The sequence below is a fragment of the Phyllopteryx taeniolatus genome, chromosome 12 (genome assembly GCF_024500385.1).
Source record: "Phyllopteryx taeniolatus isolate TA_2022b chromosome 12, UOR_Ptae_1.2, whole genome shotgun sequence".
NCBI classification, from domain to species: Eukaryota; Metazoa; Chordata; class Actinopteri; order Syngnathiformes; family Syngnathidae; genus Phyllopteryx; species Phyllopteryx taeniolatus.
This window is the reverse complement of record NC_084513.1, coordinates 25,114,805-25,141,052: the sequence shown is the minus strand read 5'-3', so window position 1 is coordinate 25,141,052 and position 26,248 is coordinate 25,114,805. Positions and strand designations below refer to the sequence as shown.

Sequence of the window (26,248 nt, the reverse complement as noted above, 5' to 3'; positions counted from 1 at the left end):
GAGAAGAACATCTCCGAGCTTGAAACTTGTAGTTTGGATTAGAAATACAGTGGAACCTCGATTTAACGGACTAACGGTGGGAGGGGTCGTCCGTTAAATCCGATTGTCTACTGTAATTTGAAATTGAATTTGAAGCACTTTTTTTGTGGCCTAAAAACACACGTACAGTAAAAAACATATTGTTTTGTTCTGTTTTTGTGGGCTAACAACACCCACAGTACGAAATTATTGTAAATCTAAAAAAAAAAAAAGCTTTCAAATGTTTGAAAAGTTTTAAAGTTCATCCAAATTTACCGCACTGGTACATGAAAGAGGTGATTTTGAGTTCCAACTGGACTATTTTCTGTCCGTTAAATCTGAAGTCTGGTAAATCAGGGTCAGTTAAATCGAGGTTCCACTTTATATCTTTTGTGACAGTAGTCGTGGAACTTTTCACATACAGGGGCTGAAATAAGTATTTAACACGTTGCCATTTTTCTCACTAAATATACTTCCAAAGGTGCTATTGACCTGAAGATTTCACCAGATTTTGGGAACAAGTTAAGTAATCCATACATACAAAGAAAGTAGAACAAATAAGATCAGAAATTAAGTTGTGTGTAAAAACGTGAAATGACACAGGGGGAAAATATTGAACACATGAAGAAAAGGAAGTGAAAAAGGCATGGAAAGCCAAGACAAAGCCTACAAAAAGGTCTCATTGCCAAGGTGTGAGTCAAGACACATCTCCTGATGGGGAAGAGGAGAGAGAGCTGACCATCGCAAACTAAAGGCTTCTTTATACTCGTGCGGGCAGTGACCGCGCTGACGTCACTGCAGCTGTCCTGCGCGTAGTTTGCCTTTATACTCGAGCGCAACCCACGCGCGCAGTTTTGAAAATGTACTGCAGTTCACCTCCAAGTCGGGGGTGTCGCTACAGCTGGTATTGGCTAGGACACCACAGGGTGGAGTTTCCATTGCATTTTTTGGGCCATTTCCGGTAGCCGTTTTGACGTTCCTTTCAGTAACAAGGAACAAAGCAACAACAATGACGACCGTGGAACAGTGTCTGCTGGAACAAATGGACCTAGATTACCAGATGATACATTTAATGGTGCTGCAAAATTGATCAAGAAGGCGGCGGCGTAGATTATGTAGAACCAAGGGGCACGCTGAGTACGTCATCACAGCCTGTGACTAAAACAGACCAATCAGGAAAGATGATCACCGCAGCAACAATTTTTGCCGTGTGCACGTCAAGATACACAGAGGGGCCGTGCGGGCCAATTCGTCAGTCATGTGATGCAATGCGGGTGTTGTTGGCCGCGTGAGCGCGGGAGTATAAAGAGGCCTTAATAGTTGCAAAACATAACGATGGCATTGGTTACAGGTGCATATCCAAGTTCCAGTCAGCACGGCTGGGGCCATAATACGTAAGTGGAAAGCCAATCATACCACCATAAATTTGCCGTGATCAGGTGCTCCTCGCAAGATTTGTGACGAAAGAGTGCAAAGAATAATCAGAAGAGTTGTCCAAGAGCCAAGGACCACCTGTGGAGAGCTTCAAAAAGACCTGCAATTAGCAGGTACTGTTGTCACAAAGAAAACAGTGAGTAATGCACTCCGCCGCCATGGCCTGTATGCACGCTCACCACGCAAGACCCCATTGCTGGAAAAAAAAAAAAAAAAAAGCATGTCAAAGCTCATTTAAAGTTTGCTGAAAAACATTTGGACATGCCAGTTAAATACTGGGAGAATATAGTCTGGTCTGATGAGAGCAAAATTGAACTGTTTGGATGCCATAATGCACACCACGTTTGGAGGAGAAATGGCAGTGTACATCACCCTAAAAGCACCATACCAACAGTCAAGTTCAGAGGTGGGAACATGATGGTGTGGGGCTGCTTTTCAGCAAATGGTACTGGTAAACTTCACCTTATTGAAGGAAGGATGAATGGGCAAATGTACCGAGACATTCTTGAAAAAAAACGGCTGCCATCTATGAGGATGATGAAAATGAAACGAGGGTGGACATTTCAGCAGTATAATGATCCAACACATACTGCCAAGGAAACTCTCAATTGGTTTCATAAATAAAAAAATAAAGCTGCTAGAATGGCCCAGCCAATTACCTGACTTGCATCGTTTGAAAATCTATGGAAAGAACTGAAACTCAAGGTCCATAAAAGAAGCCCACAGAACCTTCAAGATTTGAAGACGGCTTGTGTGGAGGAATGGGCCAAAAGAACACCAGAGCAATGCATGCGAGTAGTTTCCCCATACAGGAGGCGTCTTGAAGCTGTCATTGCAAACAAAGGCTTTTGTACAAAGTATTAAATAAATACCAGTTGGCGTGTTCAATACTTTTTCCCTGTGTCATTTCACATTATTACACAACTTAATTTCTGAGCTTATTTGTTCTACTTTCTTTGTATGTATGGATTACTTACGTTGTTCCCAACATCTGGTGAAATTTGTATGTCAATAGCACCTTTGGAAATATATTTAGTGAGAAAAAAAGTGACTTGTTAAATACTTATTTCAGCCACTGTACATTCATATTCACATACTGCACCTAAAACTGAAATTCTGACATCTCAAAATCAATCACCCAATGAACTTTCGGGGACAAATGCTTGCTTCACATTTGCCTAAATACAACTTCTGTGTTGTATTTATTTTTTTCATGATGGGTTAGAAATATGCGCAAGACTCTCTTGCAGTTCCATCTGTCTGCCTTCTTACTGTCTCCTGTTTCTCTTTATCAGCCCAGAATTTACACTAGAGTGAATCCTTCTCTAAACTTCCCACTCAGTGAATCATTTTGTGTTGCACATTCAATGTGTAGCTGTCTCAGACTCATTTTCAACACTGGGAGATTCCGTCTTCTTGCAAATACCAACAGTACACGTGAACACTGAAATCTGTACAGATGCCAACAGCAGTCGCTGGGTGAGATTCAGGGCCCACCCACTTCATACACACATTTATAGGCTGGTTTACAGTTAATATTGTTCACTTTTTTCCTCAGCTCCTTTAGAACTTGGAGAAACCATGTGTTTCTTTGTCTTTTTGTCAAGTTCAGAATCCGTTAGCAGATCTAAGCCCCCTCATTGTTAAAATAAACAAATGGCCCTTCCCCCTCACTAACAAGGGTAATAACTCCTCTTCTTTCATATTTCCCTGTGGCTTGGGCGATCATAAACCAGTCTAAATTGTTTAGTCTCCACAGCTGGTCGTGGTCTGACTTATGGCATCCTCTTCACATAGATTGGAAGTAATAACGTCTGTGACTATGTGACAGTGTTTGTCATATCTGTCCTTCAGAATGCTAGTGGAGATCCAGCAGTGAGCAGCACAGTCAACCCACTAAATTCCAAGAGAACAAAGGTTAAGATGGAAGTCGAAGGACCTCTGCCCATCTCAGCAACCTCTCTGGTAAGGATATCCAAAATACCTTGTGAAGCTTTCTTGAACAGTAAGAACACACACAACATTGTACCGGTATAGTTTAATTTATTTGAATTAGTACAATTTTGGTGAATTATTCGTAGCGGGGTTCCAAGACACAGTCAGTAGTCTTCAAATATCTAGCGTTGTTCCCCTATTAGGTATGGGAATTAATTTCCCATTAATTCAATTCCTAGGAATTGTTTGTTCGCTTACCTGCTGACTCCGCTTACTGACTCCCTCTAGGGGGAAAAAAAACAGCACATTAATTCCCGCTTATCCTCACTACGGTCGCGGGCGTGCTGGAGCCTATCCAATCTGACTCTGGGCGAGAGGCGGGATACACCCTGATCTGGTCGCCAGCCCATCGCAGGGCAAATATAAACAAACAACAATTCACACTCACATTCACACTTACGGACAATTTTGAGTCCTCAATGAACCTAGCATGCATGTTTTTGGGATGTGGGAGGAAACCGGAGTACGCGGAAAAAAAACCGTGCAGCCACAGGGAGAACATGCAAACTCCACACAGGCGAGGCTGGATTTCAACCCGGGGCCCTCAGACCTGTGAGGCAGATGTGCTAACCAGTCTTCCACCGTGCTGCCATCTTCTAATTAGTCAGCAGTTAATTAAGAGTGCTCACACCTTGGAGAGCTGCTGCACCAAGTGGATTGACATGAGTCATGGCCCCAACACGAGAGATATAAGTTGAAACGAAGGAGAGAATTCTAAAACTTCTTCAATATTTCAAAAGATGTTGGTTGTTCCCAGTCAGCACAGCAAACAAATCTGTGGTGGAAATCAAAGAAAATGGTTCAAGTTAAGGCTCCAACCTGCAAAGCTGAGCTGGTAACAGCAATCAGAGGAAGATGGAGCCAGATTGTTGAAGAATACGACTATTTGTCACTGGTTAGGTTCATGCCTCAGAGACTTTGGTGCACCAAAGTACTCAAGGTGGAGTGTTGTAGTGTTTTTGTTGTTGTTGTTGTACGTGATTTCATGTTTTTTCCTCAAAAACAAAATTGTGACTGACTACAACAATTTTCTTTCTTGCTTTTTTTTGGGGGGGGGGGGGGGGGGGTGTTTCTTAAAGCCAGAAGGGTGGTACTTTGAATTAAAAAAATTTGTGGATCATCCATGATTTGCCTTTTTTTTCTCCCAAATTGAATATTTAAACAATCATCCTCCAGGAATGGGGATTCCACAAATTTTTGCCAGGGGTTAAAAATTTTGAGAACAAGCTGTCACAGTGGGGGCTCACTGCTGGCGAAGTCGCTCTGACTCTCACCTCTCACGGATGTCTCTCGGGAAATCCCCCGATTCTCTGTAGGTGACAATTTCCGAAAAGTTGGTTTCTATAATCGTGCGGATAGTATTTTTCAAAACTAGGGCAAATCTTTTTAACTAAACAATTATTTCGTTTATGTTTGAATCCGTTTGGGAGCAAGCTGAATGCAAAATGAGTGCTGTAAATATTTTCAAATGTTTCTCATATACTGGGAAATGTATCTAGTGAAATAATCTATAAATTGTGGATTAAGAGAACTCATGAAGGAACGATGAAAGTTCCAAGGTCTCTTTTGACTGTTTTGTCTCATTGTTAGAAGTTGTTATATCAATTGGGCTCAAAACCCCAATTATGTATTTTTTTTCCGGACCAATAACAATGGAACTGGACAATTTCCTAAGGCATTCTGATATGTTGTCAACTGCACAAAACTGTGCAAAAATTGAAGATATTAGAGTTAATGTAAACAAACCCATTTGTGTTAGTTTACTTCCTCACCCAATAAGAATTGATAAGAATTCAATCAACAAGGAATTGGATCGATAAGCAGTATTGATAATGGAATCGGAAGCACAAAATTCTTATCCATTCCCATCCCCACGATTATCATCAATAGTCATTAATGATGGGGGCATACGTTGCCATGAAAGGTAAGTTGACAGCTCATTAAGACACACTCAAGAATATGTTGACAGTGCTGCAGGTAAATTGGGGCTTGAACCCATAAATGATATTGAGATCACTCTACTACATGAGCGAAGATGGCCCCAAAATATAATCAGAAAAACATTTCTCGAAGAATGACATGACAACAAAATAACAGCAAAGGCCTAACGAGGCAGATTCACTTAAGTTATTGTGGATATACTGTAATTTGTTACAGATTGTGTCAACTACAAGGTGCCATGAGAAAATATGTTATATTTGACAACTTTTTCAAATACACTGATATATGTAATACTGAATTTCAGTGAATAACAAAGTTGTGTCTCTTTTCTGTAGGACCACAGTGGAGGGATGCTGGACCTGAGTGAGGATCTTGATAAAGATGAGTGCAAACAGGAACCTGAGGCCATATATGAGACCAACTGCCACTGGGAGGCTTGTACCAAGGAGTATGATACCCAAGACCAGCTTGTACATGTGAGCTTGGCTTGAGTCTTATCAAAGGACAAATAGTCATGATTTAATTCATATCCAGGGAAAGGTTTTTGCTTTTACATGTTTATCGAGACCAATTTCATCAGCCTCATCAATTTGTTTGGTGCCTTTTGCGCCACTTGTTAAATTCCTGTTGATTGAAGCTGATCCGAAAACAGTCCAGCCACTGATCCTTAACTGTTTCGTGGACACGCGCAACATTATTGAGGCTTCCCGCTCTCACCAAATTTGGGCCAAGCCTTGCAGCTGTGCGCGGCTGACCCTCATCTCCTCAGCCCCCTGACCCGTAACCCTTAACCTCTCTCTCAGCAACACCCACAACTCCTGAAGCCCAGAGGGCTGCTCATAAATCCTTCGTCATGCCAGCAGCTCTGGGGTTTAGAAAACGTGTGCTGCTCAACACGCTTTCCACTTCTTGACTGACAGTCAGTCAGCTCCGAGCTTTAATCAGGAAGCACGTGTCTTGTTCACATCATGAGTGGAAGGAGAAAGGGTCGGCTTTAGTCTCCGCAATTAAGACCAAAGTTACTTTTAAGAACCTTTGGCCTAACTCCTGATGCAACCTGTCCGTTTGGTAGTGTTCGAGTGTCAACCCAGCAAAGGATGAGTCGGCAACTGATTCCGCTATTTTCAATAAGATCTTGAATCCTTTCAACTTTATAAACTTTCGGGTGTAACTGTTATTTCCCCCTACACAAATTCTTGACGGCATTTCCTAAAGCACTCGAGGTTTTCACGTGCACCTCCAAGCGTTGGCTTCTGCTTAACCAAAAAGATCCTGTTTCAAGAGCCCCCAAATAAAGGAGCCGCGGTGGTGTGCAACCTGAAAATAGAGGTCTTTGCTGAGCTACACATTTGTTTCCATTCCTCTTCCTCCACCCAAAATAGATTTCAGCAGAACAGTGCACTACGAAGCATTTTTAGCTGGTAAAAAAAGTAGCGACAATTGGAGCATTGTGAGCTCGGGTGTCTCCTCAGGAAATAATGGGATTCCTATCAGTGTGCAGATATTTGGGATGCAAGTTTTTAAGTGTTTCTTTGTCTGCAATACAAGGTATATTAATTCAATAAACCCCAGCTTTATTTAAGAGCCGTAATCAGATAAGTTGGTAACAAATCCTTTACTGAGGAAATACCCATTTCTTTACAAACACACAGGCTTGCAGACAAGCCTGTACAAACAGACACTGTTTTTATAGTTGTTGTTTTTTTAATCTACTGGTGACAGAAGCACAATGCCTGCCAGAGATTATTTATGGCAGCGTCACTCACAATGTGTGTCATTATCGCGCATGCGCTTTGTAGGAAAAGACAGGAATTTGCTGACTCGTTTTTTGTCATCCAGCAATGGATCTGTACCCCCTGTAGCACACATGTGCCTCATTGTGACTTGAATTGTCCCTTCAGCACATCAACAATGACCACATCCACGGTGAAAAGAAGGAGTTTGTGTGTCGGTGGGTGGAGTGTTCAAGGGGCCAAAAGCCCTTCAAGGCCCAGTATATGCTGGTGGTCCACATGAGGAGACACACGGGCGAGAAGCCACATAAATGCACTGTAAGTACTAACTGACGAGTGGTATTCTATAGTCTCATAATCCACATCCTTCGCTTGTTGGTTTTACTCAACCGAATATACAGAATGAGTCTTTGTTATTAAACCCTTTCCCGAAAAAAATGAGGGTCTTTGCATTTACGTTGTTTATTTGATTGGATTAACAAATTAGGGGGTTCCAAGCACTTAATTTGCCCAATGGTGGCTTATCTGATTCCAAGCATTTCCATGGGCTACCTTGGACATATTTTAACAGATGATGACTTAAGAGCACTTAGTGAAGGTGAGGCTGTCACCATGAGGATAAACACACAAACAGGGGTCCAGAGATCCTCATTGAGACCATTCTGACTGCAGCCCAAATCTCATGTGCATCTTCTCATTAAACTCGACTTAATATTTCTGAAGAGAATCTTAAAATCCAAGAGGCTATCTGAATTTCTAAATTATTTATACAATATATATCAATGTATTCTACAATCGAGGAAAAACCTGAAACTGCTTCCGACTACAATTGAAAATGAATTAAATACAATCGAATCAACTGCTTTAACCTTAATAAGTTATTGCTGAATTGTTTTTTTTTTTTATTTTTGATACCAGATTAATCAAAAACCAGGTCAAAATCATAGTTAATTCTGTTGAAATTGAAAGAGAAGTCATCATACACACGTTATTGTTCACTGTTACTGCCATACATGATTTACTGTGTCGAGAGTACATTGAAATATTATTATTTTGTATAATAACAATAATAATAATTATTATTATTATTATAATTGAATAACCTATGATTGTATTCATATAATATAATAAGGCAAAACTGTATAGAGAACAAGAGGTGGGACTAGATACGTTTTTTACTTCTTCCTACTCTTATTGAACATGTAAACTGATTACATTTATTTTCTTTCTTTCTCTTTTTCTTTCTTTCTTTCTTTCCTTTTCTTTTCTTCTTACGTTTTATATGGTATGCAATAATGCAATCAATCACAGATCCTGCACTCTAATTTTATTGATGACATTTTTATTTAGATTATTTAAAATAAACCTCATTAAGGTATGAGGAAAAAAAACAAGATAGAAAATACTTAAAGATCTCTAAGATGACTTCAAAAAAAATAATGAAATAGTCGTGAATGGGGAACAACCAAGAGGAGAATTCATTTGAATACTTATTTTTGAACAAATGAGCAATAAATACCACATTAGTGAAGCCGTCATTTTCAATGTGTTCACTCTTGACTTTCCGTCTGTTTACAGTTTGAGGGTTGCGCGAAAGCTTACTCCCGCCTAGAGAACCTCAAGACCCACCTTAGGTCTCACACTGGGGAAAAGCCCTATGTGTGTGAGCATGAAGGCTGCAACAAGGCCTTCTCAAATGCTTCAGACCGGGCCAAGCACCAGAACCGCACACATTCTAATGAGGTATGTCAACCAGCTTAAGGTAGAGCTTTCACGTATTCGGTACAATCGTCCTTTGGCAGCGCTTGTCGAGCTGAACATTTGTCTACTGTATATGTTAGTAAAGGTGTTATTGTCATGATTTATGTCAACCAAATTTATATTTTTATTATCTGTTCATCTTTCCTTTCTGAGTGATGCCGAATTGCAACTCTGTTAAAACAAATTGTGGTAAATCCCTCTTGACAGAAACCATATGTATGTAAAATCGTGGGCTGTACCAAGCGCTACACAGACCCCAGCTCTCTCAGGAAGCATGTTAAGACTGTTCACGGACCTGAGGCTCATGTCACCAAGAAACAGCGAAGTGATGCTCCTCGAGGACTTCAACCACCCAAAGACAATGGAGAGAATGAGTACCATTCAAAGAACGGCACGGGAAGTGCAGATGAGAGGCCCGATGCCAAAGGCACCACGAGAAGCATGGAAGACTGCCTCCAAGTCAAATCTATCAAGACTGAGAATTCCGTTGTGAGTCGTGTTTGCATGCTTCAAATTGTCGTTAGCATTATGATTTGATTGAATACTGCACTTGCATGACTTTGTCTCTTTGTTTCCCCGGTTATGTACTAACATTCCACTCTGGTTAAATGTTTGACTGGCAGTTGTCTGCATCCTTAAGTCCCATTTTTAGTTTTGGCTTGAACATGCTTTTCTCTTTCCCTGAAAACCTTCGTAATGGATAGTCTTCACTGAGGTGAGCACTCCAATAATTTCTCTGTTTCGTGACTCAATCTGCGGGAGTGAATGCCTCATGTCACACTCCATCACTCTTGGAAACGTTTTTCTTTTGTTACATTTTAATCATTCTGACAAATATAAACACCTGCTCCTTTTTATGTTGGACACCTACATGAAGCACAATCCAAAAAACATTAGTGATGACAGCAACGTTTAGGGGTCATTTTCACATAATTTGACCAATAACAGTGAAGGCACTTGTAAAAATAAAAAAATCTAATTGAGCAATTTTTTTATGCTGCCTTGGTTTTATATGGGTAAATGTCTGAAACAGCCCTGCTTTAAGTCCTATTTTGAAAAAGTTGATGATTTAAGATTTTAGGCATCTATAGCAAAGGCAATCCTTATTGACAGAGCAAGTGGTGGTGACGCATTGAAATAAACTTCTTTTTATAACCGTAAAGACAAAAGGGCATAACAGTAAAGGCAAACCGCTTCATAAAAATCGTGTGAGTGGAACAATTTACGCGTTGCCCTTCACACTCTATGGATACAAGTGTATAAATAATTCTAACTACTCATTAAACCCATTACACGCTTGTCTTTATACAATCGTAAAGACATGCAATAGTTCTGACACTTTCACAAATTCATATATTCCTTCATATCTCAGAAATACCACCATTTGTTTTGCTGTCTGCTATTGTGTAAATCCAAAATGGCTACCTCATCCTTGCACTTCAGCTCACAGATACCTCTGGTGAATTGCAACAACATGGTGAGGCTCTCTCCAGTGGCATTAACGGTAAAGACAGCATGAGTAGCTTTGAAGGAACGTTTGTAAAAGAACCAAAAAAGGGTACTCTTGAAGACCCTACGATGCATTTGTGTTGGTTGCCATGGAAAAGGCATATTTAGAACAATTCTACATAGCCCGAAAAAAATTACCAAGTTTGACCATAGTATGTTGCGGCCTGACGCCAGCGATATAGAAGAAGCAAACACTCATACTCATGTTCACAACTATGGACCCTGTTGTCTGTGTCTTAATTGTACCACCAAGTTACACTGATTTCGCACTCTGTGTTACATTGTGGCTTGTATAGTTTTCTGATATACACTTCTTCTCTGCTGTCCCTCACTAGATGTATCAGTCCAGTCCTGGTGGTCACTCATCATGTAGGAGTCAGCCATCACCTCTCAGCAGCACCAACAACAATGACAGTGGGGTAGAGATGGCCATGCACAGTGGGGGCAGCTTCGGGGATCTGAGTGCACAGGATGACTGCGCCATGGTTGACTCGACTGTTCCTGCCGGGGGGCAACACGCAGGGTTGGGACTCCATCTGAGGAAAGCAGTAGGTCATAGTGGCACAGTTACTATCAAAATGGAGAGTATCAAGAAAGAAAGGCTGAAGACAGTGAGAGACTCATGCCCATGGGTCAATTCAGTGCCACAGGCCCCACAGGGCCAACGCAACAACACAAAGCTGCCCCCGATACCTGCAGTTGGTAAGTATGAGCGCTGACATCTTGATTAAGATTCAGTCAAGATGTACCGTAGTTATAAAGGCCATTAATCATGTCCTTTACATCTACAGGTTCCCTGGTGGAGAACTCAAATTTAACAAGTAACCTGAACAGTTTATATAATGGTCAGCTATTGGGAGACCACTCTTTGTGTGAAGTGACTCTGCTGAACCAGCTGAATGATCGGCGTAATAGTACAACCAGCACGATCAGCTCAGCGTACACCATGAGTCGGCGTTCCTCCGGCATCTCGCCTTGCTACTCCAGCCGGCGCTCCAGTGAGGCGTCACAATTTGGGGCGAACCGTCATAACAATATCAGTTCGGCTGACTCCTATGACCCAATCTCCACTGATTTATCCCGACGCTCCAGTGAGGCTAGCCATTGTGGAGGTGGTGGTGTCGGTGGAGCAGGTGGAGGAAATCTCCCTAGCCTTCTTAGTCTGACTCCAGCTCAACATTATCGTCTCAAGGCAAAATATGCAGCTGCCATTGGTGGAGCGCCGCCTACCCCCTTACCTAATATGGAAAGAATGAGTCTCAGGACGCACATGGCCCTCAATAGTGACTCTCAGGAATGTTCATCACACCAGTACCACCATCCACCCTCTGGAACTGTGCCCCGGCGATGCAGCGATATTGGATATGGCAATCACAGCATGATGCCCCATGAAGTACCTGCCAGCCTTCCCCGCCGGGCAAGTGACCCAGTCCGTCGTCCCACCCTTGACTCTCTGGCCCTTTCAGCAGTGCAGCGCTATAACAGTATGAGCAGCATGAATAGTTCATCAGAATGTCACCAAGCATTGGCAATGCATGGTTACACTCGTTCTGATGGCAATCTACAGCGCTATCCATTTACCCCCAGACCGCCAAGCATTTCGGAGAATGTAGCTGTGGAGAACATGGCAGGAGATGGGATGGGGACTGGGGGAGAACAGAGTCCAGAGGATGATATAGTTCTCCCAGATGACATGGTACAATACCTGAGGTCCCAAAACCCTGGCACCCAAGGTCACAACTTGGTACAAGGGAACTACCAATTCAATAACCAGTCTCAGGGCTATCAGACAGGCATTGCCCCACTAGCCTCATTTTATTCCCAGAGAAGGGTTGCCAAGGTTGATGCCTGCATGAGGCAATCTGGTCAGGATATGGATCATAGTGACTCCCAACAGCCTTTCTCAGCATCATCACACATAAATAAGAATAATATGCCAGTACAGTGGAATGAGGTGAGTTCAGGGACCGTGGACACCATACCAAAGCTCCCCAAACAGCAACATTCTCTCAGGGGAAACCTAGCTGTTGTTCCACAGAGGAACAATTTTGGTTCCTTCCAGGCACAAGGTCAAGGCCTTTGCAGCAACCAGCAGGTCATACCCATGAATCAGAATATGCATAAGCAGGGCTATGCAAACCACAACAGCAAGAGGTTGAACAACCCTCATTATCAGCAAACACAGTGTAGCAATCTGAAATTTAGTGACCAAAGTTCCCGGCAAGGGTTTAGCCAAGACACAATTCAAAATTCTATTTCTGCAAGCAATAATATGAGAGCCACTCGAAATGCTCTGATGGAACAAGGACTGCAAAGTTACAGAGGAAGGACACAAGCTGATGAATATTCTCATATGAACAATATGGTTCATCAGCAACAGCACCATAATATTTCATCCCTGCACAGCAATGTACATAATGGTACCAGTGGAATGTTACTTCCAAGACCTCCAGTAGAGCCCAAGCCTGGTGGGAGACAGCATCCTGGCACTGGTATGATGCAATTGAGCAGGATACCCAAGTTAACTGATGTTAGCCCTGGCCTGGGTAATGACACGTCAGAGGCAAGTCCAAAAAGGCCCAATGAGTCAGCAACCCAACAAAACAACTCTGAGAATCCCAACTCTGCAATGTTCTACACCGGTGCGATTCATTTGTTTGAACAAACTCCCGCCACCTTCGATGCTCCGATATCCCCCAATATGAGCCAGACCAATAACAACATAGCAGCAGGTAACATGGCCTCACCAGGTGTCAACCAGGTCTCTAGCAGTACAGTGGATTCTTCCACGAGTCGAAATAGTGGTGCAGAACACACCCAAATAGATTTTGACTCCATGTTAGATGACGGCGATCACTCCAGCCTGATGTCAGGCACCCTGAGTCCTGGCCTTTTACAGAGCCTCTCCCAGAATTCATCTCGTCTCACCACCCCTCGCAATTCTGTTACACTTGCATCGGTGCCAGCCGGAATTGGCAACATGGCCATTGGTGATATGAGCTCAATGCTCACAGCACTGGCTGAAGAAAGTAAGTTCCTCAACATGATCAGTTAGGGGTAAATATAGCTTTAAGCCATTCAGTCGCTATAAGTCACACATCAGGAATATATGAACTAGGAAAAGCACCCGTTGAATGACAAATGAGTGGCCATTTTATTTGTTTTGTTTTCACTGTCTATAGCAGTATGATATTCTTGTTATATTTTTATCAGACTATGTTTCATCAAGACTCTCGTAGATAGCAGAAAGAACTCATTCACGCGCACACACATGTGTACATACACTACTGTATATAGTGGTGCACTGAAAGCCTTTCACATTGCCTCGCTAAGAAGCTTGAGTATGAGCATCTAATTACGGTTCCAGCACCAGTCAATTGATAGAAAAATTGGGTAATATTTTCAAATGGAGGCCAAGTTTTTAGTATTATATTGTATGGTACTTCTTACAAGTTATGTGATAGGCTTTTGTGATGTGTTCTAATGAGTTATACATACAATTATCATGTCATAAAGTTAACCAGTATGTCTGACAACCAATTGACACGAGAGGTGCAGAATCATGGTAAAATATTTGATACTAACATCAGGGTCCATAGACTCGCTTTTTGATCATGGTCTGAACTTTTGAGGATGCCCCTCTGGATCAGAGGCATGAACTCTCCATGGTGTCAAATCCACAAGGGTAAATGATTGAAATGGACAAGGGTATGCTTTGGTCTATCCCACACCCCTGTGTGTGACGGGGAACATTCTCTCAAAGAATATACAAGTACCTCTGTGTGCTCCTAATGGGATCCAACTCTAATTAACACATTCAGAATATCACCCCCACCACCTTTTTTCAACAACCCATACCTCCCCTTAGGCTTTGGATGAACAGGAGAATGGCAAATTCAGGAAGGGACAGACTTTGATATTCAAAATTCTGTTTTGGCATACTAGCGCAGCAAAAATCCCAAGTTCTGTTATGTTCCCTGATTTCTAAGTAGCCTTAAAAAGCGTTTGTGTATTTCCTACGACAGTCTATACTTTTACATGTTTGTTTGGATTTGTGTGACAGTGTATATAGCCTTTGTACATTTCTAATAAACTATGTCCTTTTTTTCTGTATAATGGCAAAATCTTGTGTCCTATCCATCCATCCATTTACTATACCGCTTCTCCTCACTATGGTCACGGGTGAGCTGGAGCCTATCCCAGCGATCATCGGGCAGGAGGCAGGGTACACCCTGGACTGGTTGCCAGCCAATCGCAGGGCACATACAAACAAACAACCATTCGCACTCACATTCACACCTAATGCCTGGATCAGCCTACAAGACAAATGTGGTCTCTCCCGATTACACTATGTCAGATTACTGACATAAAATCTTGCCGTATCTCGGTCAGACACTACACATGTATTCCGATACCACCGCATCCCATCTTTTTTTTTTTTTTAAAACCTGTCCTGTTCAGCTGCATGGCCTTGCCGAATGGTGAATCTGTATGCATTTGTGCTAGTACAGTTTTGCTGTGCAACCGGGGAATTTGAAATACTCCCTCTGCTTTAAAAAATAATAATCATAATAATCCTGATGTTTATTGTAAATGCAGCCGGACATAAAAGGTTTTTAAGGGACAGACAGAGGGACAGAGTGGACAAGGGGAATAGGGGTGTGAACTACAGCAGAACAATAATGAGACAGTCTAGATATTTGAACACAAGTAACATTACAACAGTCAAATCGTGTTATCATTTGTGGATGGGGGGGGGACACACCCGGTGAGGACATGTAATAACTAACCAAGAGAACAAGATGAAAGAGGACAGAAAATAGCAGGACAGGATGTGGCAGATGAGCAAGGCAGTGCTACTGACGAGTGGTGCGGTGGGATTCTTTTTGTAGTGTCTAAACACCTGTCAGAACCTGTGAGTTGATATGTTAGTATAACCTGTGTTGTTATTAGTGGTCCCAGCATAAGCAATTAAAGCCTATCCCGTCCTTTACGATCACTGGGCTTGTCAAATCAAAACACTGTCGGAGAGGCGGAACAAGAAAACATGTCACCGGCAAAAAAAAATGAAGAAAAACGTGTGGTGGTCGTCACCGTTGCTCGGGAGAGGACGTTCATTCAAGGATTGATTGAGGTATGTTCACATATTTTTAATACAATACGGCTCGCAAGCAGGCAACAAAATGTTATGCAGCCTAGAAAGCTAGTGCTAGCACTAACAGTTGCATGTAAAAATGCAGCCATGCGCTAAAGCTTTGGTAAACATTGGTTTGTGCGGGTGAATAAATGTTGACGACGATGACCAAGTATGTTGACAACGGCATGCACGGGAGGCGATGGACCGGTCACAATACCCAATCCTATTGGTCGACGTCAAGGTGCGCTGTCAGAGAGTTGTCGTTGATATGTCACACTACACTGAAGATCCAAAAATATGATAGACTTCATTTTGGTGTCATAGGGCTATCGTAGGACCAAATCGTTGGTCGTGGATTATGTCACACTACAAGACGTTTTGTCGTTCCCGACAAAATATGTCGGCCCAATATCGGGGCTAAAATCCTGTAGTCAGGCATAAGGACAATTTAGAGTCTTCAGTTAACCTAAGAAGCATGTTTTTGGAATGTGGGGGATAGCGGGAGTACTCGGATCGGAGCCCGGATACCCGGAAACCCCCAACCTGAATACAGTGAAGCAAATGTGCTAGCCACTCGTTCACCATTCAACTTCTTGTGTTCTGTCATCTTAAATCACATGGTGTTATTGCTCTTTGCTTAAAATTACAACTGGTTTGCAACAAGTGGAAATTGGGATGTGGTTGATAGTGCTGTTAAAAAAATTATAATCTACCGATTGACTCAGGAATACCTGTTTTTAATGGATATATTTTTGTGTGGATATACAGTAGTTTGCAGGGGATACGCATTATACTGCATCAAAGGGCTCGAGACTGCGACTAAATCGGTCGCATATGTGACCTTTTTTTCAGCTTGTGCGAACAAAAATGTAATCTTTTCACATTTGCGTGAGTGCATGTTTTAATGATTGAAAGTCGCCTTTACTCCTGCACAAGAGACAGAGAGAGAGCGCTGCAATGCCGTCTCAATCATTGTTATGAATCCATTTGAGTTCAAAGCGACCCTCTGCATTATGATTGCCTGCCTGCTGCAATATAACTAACTGCTTCTTCCAGATAGGCCGTGCTAATATTACTGCAACATCGCATACATGCGCACCATAGTGATGGGTAGTGTTGTTTCGTTCGTGAAGGTTTTGTTGAGAAGAACAAATCTTCTTGGAGAACAAACTGAACGGAATCAGTTTATGGAATCATTTGTTCTTTTAGCTTGGCCGCCGCCCGCAGCCATGAGGCGAGCGAGTCAGCTGGGAGCGGAAACGAAACTGTTGACTGAACTGTTCTGTCACTCACTTCTGAATTGTCGGCGAATGACCAATGAGCAGCCACCGTGCAGGCGGGGGCAGGACTTCATTAAGCATACTGCCATGTGATTTGCGATTCGCCAGCGTTGTCACTCACTTCGGCGAATGACCAATGAGCAGCCAGCGTCAGGCAGCGCCGTTCAGGCGGGGGAGGGACTTAAGTCAACTGAGTGATTCATTCAGTGAACTGGCGTACTGAAGAACTGAAGAGTGATTCGTTCAGGGGAGTGACTGAAGTGAACTGACTGTACTGGTGTACTGAGGAACTGAAGAACTGAAGAGTGATTCGTTTGTCTAACTTATCGTTCGCGAAGTTCGTTTATGATCCGCGACGGAGCGATGTACTAGTACGATGAGTGATTTGTTTCCGCAAGAAACGATGTACTACGCAGTGAACGTGCTCTTGAGTGATTTTAATAGCAAGTCCTGACGTCCTCACGGGGATAGCTTTCACTAGCAGCCGTTGTAATGTTGTAATGTAAGTCAGTCAAGCACATGAAAACAAGCAGACGTATTTAAAACAAATGTAAATTAATAATAAATGTTTATACGTACACATACATATCATTCCCTCTGTGTCTCTAATGCGATTATTAAAGCTTTTTATTTCCTAATAATAATAATACATTACACATATATAGCGCTTCTCAAGACACTCAAAGACGCGTTCCACTAATTCGTAACACTAAGAGTAAGGTGAGTGAGCAGGAAGCCCGGCTGGCGGGGGCTGGTGTCAGCGATGGTCCATCGTGGCGCAATGCAGAAAAGTCACGCCGGCCGGTGAGAGCCTAACTGGACGTAAGCGGAGACGGAAGGATGTCCGGTAGCTGAGCTCGCTGCCCGCATGTTCACGAGTCACAACCGAAGCCATGGCGACAACAACGCATAGTCCTTCGGTGAACGTGTTGCGTGAACGTTAACCTCAGTGGTGGATCGTTAATTGAAAGAGGAATCACTTGAATGATTTTGTGAAAACAAACTGAACCATTCGGTGAATGAATTATTTGAACGAATCTTTTTAACAAACTGATTCGAGTGACCCGGGTTCAATCCCCGGCCCCGCCTGTGTGGAGTTTGCATGTTCTCTGAGAACTCCGGTCTCCTCCCACATCCCAAAAACATGCATGGTATGTTCATTGATAACTCTAAATTGCCCGTAGGTGTGAATGTGAGTGCGAATGGTTGTTTGTTTGGATGTGCCCTGCGATTGACTGGCAACCAGTTCAGGGTGTACCCCGCCTCCTGCCCAATGATACCTGGGATAGGCTCCAGCACGCCCGCAACCCACGTGAGGAGAAGTGCTACAGAAAATGGATGAATGGATGTGGTGGTGCAATGCATGTTGCTGTAGCCACTGCAGCATCAGTAGCAACACTTCACTTTTAAAAGTTTCAATTGCCTGTTTTTATTTTTCTTCGCATGGGACTGATGGGTGGACAGTCCTTAATTCCTGTGCAAGTTATTTATGAAGCCTTCCCTGTACATCTTTTTTTGAATCATCAACAAAATCAAAACGTGGTCATATTTTCCTTCTTTTCCTGCTGTTTTTTAAACTAGAATGTCACTTAACCTAATCACTCCTTGTGCTGTGTGTAATTGCCACCAAGTGCAATGACAAATCATGAGCACTCCATAAAGCGTGTGCTGCTCATTGTGCTGCATGTAATAGCCGCCACGCAAATCCCAAGCGTGCACGGTGCACCGCAAGCCTGAAGCTGTCTGCTTGTGCTGCTCTTAATGCGAGAGAGAAGAGGGTCGGCTCCTGTCGTTTGCTTGAAAGAGCCAGCTCTATGAGCCGTTTCGTTCGCGACCGACACATCTCTACTTCCTTATGCAGTTCATGATTCAGACAGTTCACCCCTTACTTACTGGTACGTCTCTCCTCAGTGGATCGCAAACGAAGAACAAGATTTGTTCTTTTGAACAAAACGTTCGGGAACGGAACAGCACTAGCGCACGACATTTGCATGCCACAGACAAATAGCACGTCATTTTTTTCTGGCCAATTGGCCAGTGGAGTCTTGCCACCATGTACCTATATTGACACGGGCCGGCTACTTATTCATTTTAAATGACAATTGTGAGCTGTCGACCTATCTAGACTGCTGGTGAGCAAGCTAGCCCGCACCTACCTTGTGAAGCCAGTAAACCCCTCCTGCCGCAGGTCACCCACAGCTTTTATTTTTACACACACCATTATCAACGCTGCATTTGTCACGGGAATAAAAAACAAAACTTGTTTCCCCGATTGATGTGCAGAATGTGGTTTGGCATTGTCTTGCTGAAATAAGCAGGGGCGTCCATGAAAAAGACATTGCTTGGATGGCAGCATATGTTTCTACAAAACTTGTATGTACCTTTCAGCATTAATGGTCCCTTCACAGATGTGTAAGTTACCCATGCCATTGGCACTAATTCAGTCCCATACCATCACAGATGTTGGCTTTTGAACTTTGCGTCCATAACAGTCCGAATGGTTCTTTTCCTCCTTAGACCGGAGGACACGACGTCCACAATTTCCAAAAACAATTTGAAATGTGGGCTCGTAGGGCCACAGAACACTTTTCCACTTTGCATCAGTCCATCTTAGATGAGCCCACAGTAGCCGGCAGAGTTTCTGGGTGTTGTTGATAAATGGCTTTTGCTTTGCATAGTCGAGTTTCAAGTTGCACTTACGGACGAAGCGCCGAACTGTATTTATTGACATTGGTTTTCTGAAGTGTTCCTTAGCCCATGTGGTGATATCCTTTACACATTGATGTCGGTTTTTGATGCAGTGCTGCTTGAGTGATCGAAGGTCACAGGCATTTTCAAATCCAAATTGTGTTATCTTTAGAGCTCCTTCCATCATTGTTCATGCAGGTGGGTCCGTCACACTGGCAAGTCCACAACAATGCAGACCGTGTTGCCAGGTTGGTGCAAATGACCCCCAAAAACTTTTCTTACTTAAAAATAAAAGGCAAACTGTCTCAATTAAAATGCAGATTTCCAACTCTAAAGAAGATGACTTGTCAAGTCACGTAGTTTGAGTCAAAGTCTAGTCAAGTCTCTTGGCTACCAAGTCTAAAGTCAAGCCTTTCTGAAAAAGCTGCCAACTCGAGTCAAATCATTTGACTCGAGTACCCCCATCTCTGCAATTTGGTGAGTAATCATCCTATCAGGTATTAAACCCTTACTGTCTACCTTCAAAAACACTGATAAAATAAGAACATTTTATTAATTGAATGCTTATATTTTGGTCTAAATAGTGGTGCTAAGAGCGCCAGACAGTGTCGAAGACCCTTGAAACCGTTTGTTAAAGAATGCAGTTGATCGGTTTAAAAAGCTCTTCATGCATCATCATGATCATTATGTCGAGGAATGAGGAAAGAGGGTTGAAATAATCAGTGACATCCCATTGCTTCCAGCTCAACTCTCTAATCTACCCTAAATTTCACAGTACGGATGTGAAATGAGATGTTCCACTGAGAAAGACAGATGTTTCCATCTCACAACATGACCACCATCAGACAAAACAGCACACATGCAGAGGTACAGTGTCAACTTGACCCTGAAAGATCGATTCCCTCTATGCAGCCACAATAGAACAAATGCAATCTGGAAAGACTGAAAGTCGCTGCAATTGTATGATCAAAGACAAATTGAGCAAAGAGTTATTTAGTAGTTGCAATACATCAGAATGTACAAAAGAAATATAATTGTTTGTGTAATTACAGCTCTCAGCTAGTTACCATACTATTAGAATGGAGTGTGTCGTATCCTGCTCTTTGACCTTCGAGGGCAGGTCATCATAATAAAGTGAATCACACGTTCAGCTTTCTGTGACTCCTTAGGCTTGACCCATTTTTCTCATCAAAGACTTCCTGCATTGAGCTGTATGCCTATTGAGATCAAAGGAATGTGACCCTTGTCTGAGTTTGGGGTTACCTAATAATCTTACAGAACATTTGGGCCATCGTGCTGCTGCAGAACATAGTCAGCTCACAAAAATTATGAACATCTTGCCCGAGGGATGGTGGCCATGAAGACCGGCATTGTGGCCTTCCTCGGGGGGAGTCTAGGGTCAGTCCCAAACCCTCTCGTAGGTTATCCTCTCTTGCTAGCCACAATGGCAGACGGCTGATCTGAAAGCCTCGTCATGAGAGGGATGTTGAGGAATGCCACCATTTCACTGAAGTCAGGGGTGTCTTTTGATGAAAAGCTTGTGTTTTAAAAAGGGAGTGCTGGGAGTATCTGACCTTGTCTTAGTTCTTGGTCAGCTTCTCCTTTAGGCTTTTTATATTTTTTCTTTTGCTGTTATAACTACCACAAAGAATGGACACCCACTGATCCCATCCGGCCACAGCATGGAATGAATGAACGGTGTTCTTACAAGGTATCATTAGGAAGGCATAGCTGTACATTTGCTGGATACCATGGAAGGAAAACAATATCTTAGTGTCAAAAAGTTAGCGTTGTTATTGTACAGTAGATGAGAAGTGTTTGAGAACTCAATAAGTACCTGCATTTACTGAGGCTGACTTATGTTTTTCTCTGCGCTACTTTGGCCTCAGCAAAACTTGTGGCAACCAGATTTGTGTCAATTAGCAACACTTTATAGCCAATAGAAAGTCTCCTGACTTAAAAGTGAACCCTTGACTTTGCTTGGGAGTTCAGAGGAGACCTGGGCTGATGCTGCTCTATGAACAGCTGCTGTGGGGTGGCTCATATTTTCACAACCCACCACTATAATTATGCACTAAAATTGGCAACTAAAAAAAGTAAAATATATATATATATATATATATATATATATATTGTTCCTTGGAAAAGTTGAACTCTTTCAAGTGTAAAGATACTTTTTTACCTGTTTGTTTATTTTGATTATTTAAGGGTCAAATGCCATCTTTTTTTTTTTTTTCATAATCTTTGATGTCCTTTTATCGGGTTTGCAAGATAATTTGGGCTGGAAATGCCCAGGATGCCCTTTTTCAAGCTATTCTAGATGGTCTTTTTTGCCTGGCAATTGAGAAGGCCAGATTTCCTATTATTATTAGATTTTTTAAATATGCTTTGCTCTGATTGGATCACTGTTACTCCTCAGGGAGCACTGCATTAAATACCGGTGCGTCTGTGAAGGCACCACTAATGCTGAATGGTTCATACAGATTTTGGAGCAAAATATGCTGCCATCCAAGCAATTTCCTTTTCAGGAACTTTCCCCTGCTTATTGCAGGAAGTCTTTGATGCTTATTTCAGCAAGAAAATGCTAAGCCACTTTCTGCATGTGTAGCTTCATAGAAAAAGAGTGCTAGAGTACTAGACTGGCCTGCCAGTAGTCCAGACCAGTCTCCCATTAAAAATGTGTGGCACATTACGAAGCGCAAAATGCGACAACGGAGACCCCAGACTGTTGAGCAACTGAAGTTGTACATCAAGCAGGAATGGGAAAGAATTCAACAAACAAAGCTTCAACAATTTGTGTCCTCAGTTCCCACATGCTTATTGAGTTTTGTTAAAAAGGACAAAGATGATGTAACACAGTGGTAAACATGACCCTGTCCCAGCTTTTTTGAAACGTGTTGCAGGCATTCAATTAAATAAAAAATTAAATGAGTGAATATTTGCAAAAATCCCTCCATCCATTTTTTTTGAACCGCTTATTCCCACTAGGGTACTCCGGTTTCCTCCTACATTCCAAAAATATGCATGGTAGACTCAAAATTGTCCATGGGCGTGAATATGAATGGTTGTTTGTTTATATGTGCCTTGCGATTGACTGGCGACCAGTTCAGGGTGTACCCTGCCTCTCGCCCAAAGTCTACAGGGATAAGCGCCAGCACACCCGCGATCCTCGTTGGGACAAGCGGCTCAGAAAATGGATGGATGGATATATCCAAATTGTATTTTAAAAAAGACATGAAAATGCTGTGTGTTGTGAATATACACTATATGATGTATGAGTTTCACTTTTTCAACTGAACTACTGGAATAGTTTCCCACCGTATTCTAATTTATTGAGATGTACATGTTGAGTATGTCCACTCGATCCATTCTGTATTCATGGGCTTATGAAGGCATGTGTGTAAGAACAGTAGAAAATCATGTACTCGTACCACCAATGCATTTCAGGCAACAAAGTAACAAAAGGCAAAATTTGAACAACCTCATTCATTAAATCAAAAAGCAAAAACAACCAAAGTAAGGGATGTACATTACAGCATTTTCATTATGTGTCGTACAAAATGACCGAACAAAAACTTTTTGTGCAACTCCAGCATGGTACCCAAGTCCTCATCTGATAACTTGGCTTTTAGCACTCTGAAGTGTTAAAATGTCCTAGTTTAGGTGACAAAGCATTATCACACATTTCAAGACTTCCTGGGTGGGTGTGACAAAGAGTATCATTTGGAATGGCAGATACATTCTCCAATATCAAACATACACTTCCATCATCATTTTGCTTTTGCAACTCTTCTTAGTCCGAGCAGTCTTGAGAAATCCAGTATTTCACTGTTTGAGTATCTGTACCTGTGTAGAGGTTCTATCAGCCTTGGAAAAAAAAGATGCCTAATCTGGAGGCTGTGATGGTGGAAGACGGGCAGCATCGCTCAGAAAGAGATACTTGGATTTGTGCCACTGGATCGTTGAAAAGGGGAATGTGCTTACAGGCACAAGCACAACCACAATTATGGCAATGAAATGTCAGCGTATTATTGCGCGTTTGATTACACCTTTTCCATTCGGGAGATATTTGCCTTGAACCTTGCCTCAAGGCAATTGTAACAGGGATGCCAGATAACTTAGAAACCATGATGTGTAGGAATTCAGGAAACACTTTGAAATAGGGCTAACAACCCGTTGGAAGGCTTAGCTTCGTGGGCCTAAAGGTTTTCTGTTCGGGGGGGAGCTTCAGCCCCCAGGAGATGCACAGGATGTGAGCGAATGTCGTACGTGAACACAAAATCGCACAAACACCTAACAAAGATGGGGAAATTGCTTTGGAACGTTTTTGGACAGATTTTAAAACAATACAATACTGTGTAAAAGGTCAAAGTTGCTGTTAGATTTGTTCAGTCAAACACAGAAGGTATGATTACAGCATGAACCAGAAAATCCAAATATGTACACATTGTTACGGTGTATACAAAACAGTACACAAAAAAAGGTCACTGTTGTCACAAAGTCAAAGTTTGTCTGTGTTTGTGCGTGCACAAAAACAAACAGAGGAATACATATGCAAACTGTACAAGGTGATTTAGTTCCAAGTTACGTATTGCAGTACATTACATCGTAGCACATGGTCAGAGATGGGTAGGAACGAACGCGATACGTGTACTCTTGTGACATTTACTCGAGTAACATTTTGAATAAATTGTACTTGGCAGCCTCGTTTGAATGCATCATACTTTGAACTTTTACTTGAGCATTTATGTTAGAAGAACCAGTATTTTTACTCTATTACAATGTTCTAAACACCGCTGGCTACTTGTATTAATCAATTATTGCGTGGGTGCGCCAATAATCGGTTAGGTTTGAATGGTATCAAAGATATTTGAAACGATTACGATAAAATACGACCTTGAAAGCTTGAGTTAGGTGCTTTCAGTAATAAGGACAATCTCTTTATGCTAAAGTGGAACGGATTGGATAACAACACAAGACAAGGGCTTTCTACCACACTATCAAGTGAGGGGAAACCCACAGCTTTATGATCATATTTAAGTGAATACCGATTTATTGATTTTCACTTTGTATTGAAAATGTTGATACTTTTTTTTCCCCTCAACCAAATCATTTAAGGGGGCTTAAAAACATTTTAGGAGGGCTAGAGAGCCCCCTAAAATAGGCCAAACAACACCGCTGGCAGGACTTCACAAAAATAGGCAGTGGATTTGAATGAAACAACGAGTGGATACTTTCTTTTGTTTGTTTGTTTGTTTGTTTTTCTTATTCTCCTTGATATAACGTGTGTATAATGTGGAACCCGGCGCCTGCCCCAGCTGACTTTGGCCGTAAGCGAAATTACAACCATTCACACGAACATCCGCTCACTGTCTGCACAAAATTCATTTCACCACCATGAATCGTACGGAGATGCTTTTATTTTCATATTTACTGTACAATCTCTGTATTGTGATACTGTTGGCAAAATACTGTATGATGAGTTACTTACCTCTATCGGACAAAGGAAGCCACACCACAGTAGTACTATATGAATTGATCGATTCACATCTATAACTTGATTTCGCAACTGAATCACTAAATTACAGGTCACAGGTGAGGTCACAGATTTTAGTGGGCAAAAAGTTATTCTTTCCATTTTCAGTTTTTCACAGTTCTTAATATGGAAGACAGCTGCACTTTATGGCTAGACTCCAGATTATTTTCATCTTCGCTGACCAGATATGTTTTTAGTTGTTGAAGTTGTAAAAGATTTTTAAACAATTTAAAAAAAAGTTTTCTTTTGACTTTGCAGTGAGCTTTTATGGAGGCAAGTTATATATTTCAAGTTGAACCACTGATACAAACGATCACAGTCTGTTCTCAGTATGAGTCAAATATTTCGTGAAGGAGCGTGGGGTGATGTTTTTGCATTACTAATTGATACAATCTGATTTATGAGTTTTCAATATCTGAACTCTACTGGCCAAAACCTTCCAAACTGGACAATAAGAACCGATCTACGCTTGGAACACTCCAAGAATGGTTCACTAACACAAACATTCATTTAAAGCGTTACCGTATGATGAACTCAGAATGAATTTCTTTTTGTTTTGATGAAACCCTTTGATAATCTTGCTCCACCGGTGTCACTTTTCATTCAGACCGGGGGTGTCGACTCATTTTTGTGGTGGGCCACATCGTAGGTACGGTTCCCCTCGGAGGGCCGTTATGGCTGAACTGCGGCTGGGCGAGTACCGATACCAGGTGTCGGCATCGGGCTGATACCGGCCTCATTTCAAGGTAGAGGGTACTTGCGAAGGCTGCTGATACCAGTCATAGATACTATAATCTGACATAAAGTCCTACTCGGCAGTAGTTGGCACTACACTGCGACCTTTGACACATCGGTGAATTATTGTGTGGGTCAGAACGAAAGATCTTTGTTCACAAATATCATATCATCATGTCATTGTGTGAATTGAAATTGTATATATCAAAAGTACTCGTCGTGTTGGTATCAGTGAGTACTAGGAGGAGTTAGGAGTGAATACTTGTACTGGTATCAGTCCCAAAACAAGTGCTATTGAACATCCTTACTATGAACCCATACAAATTTATCAGCCCTAAATATTATTGCGCAGTTACAACCAATTAACGGATAACTAGTTTTGAAATTAGAAGTCAGTAAAACATATTTTATAGTATATATATATATATATATATATATATATATATATATATATATATATATATATATACACACAGAAATA

General features: G+C 41.9%; 1 protein-coding gene across 2 annotated transcripts in view; it reads left to right on the top strand.

The window, feature by feature from the left end:
* The window catches only part of gli2a (GLI family zinc finger 2a), a 92,433-nt gene extending 77,924 nt beyond the window's left edge, over window positions 1-14,509 (top strand). For both annotated transcript variants that reach the window (XM_061792714.1, XM_061792715.1), the window contains 7 exons: window positions 3,307-3,417; window positions 5,724-5,864; window positions 7,290-7,439; window positions 8,700-8,864; window positions 9,090-9,371; window positions 10,727-11,093; window positions 11,183-14,509. In XM_061792714.1, the coding sequence (XP_061648698.1) occupies window positions 3,307-3,417; window positions 5,724-5,864; window positions 7,290-7,439; window positions 8,700-8,864; window positions 9,090-9,371; window positions 10,727-11,093; window positions 11,183-13,446 (3,480 nt within the window). In that variant the 3' untranslated portion in view covers window positions 13,447-14,509. The remainder of the gene's footprint in view (window positions 1-3,306; window positions 3,418-5,723; window positions 5,865-7,289; window positions 7,440-8,699; window positions 8,865-9,089; window positions 9,372-10,726; window positions 11,094-11,182) is intronic.
* Window positions 14,510-26,248: the final 11,739 nt, after the last annotated feature.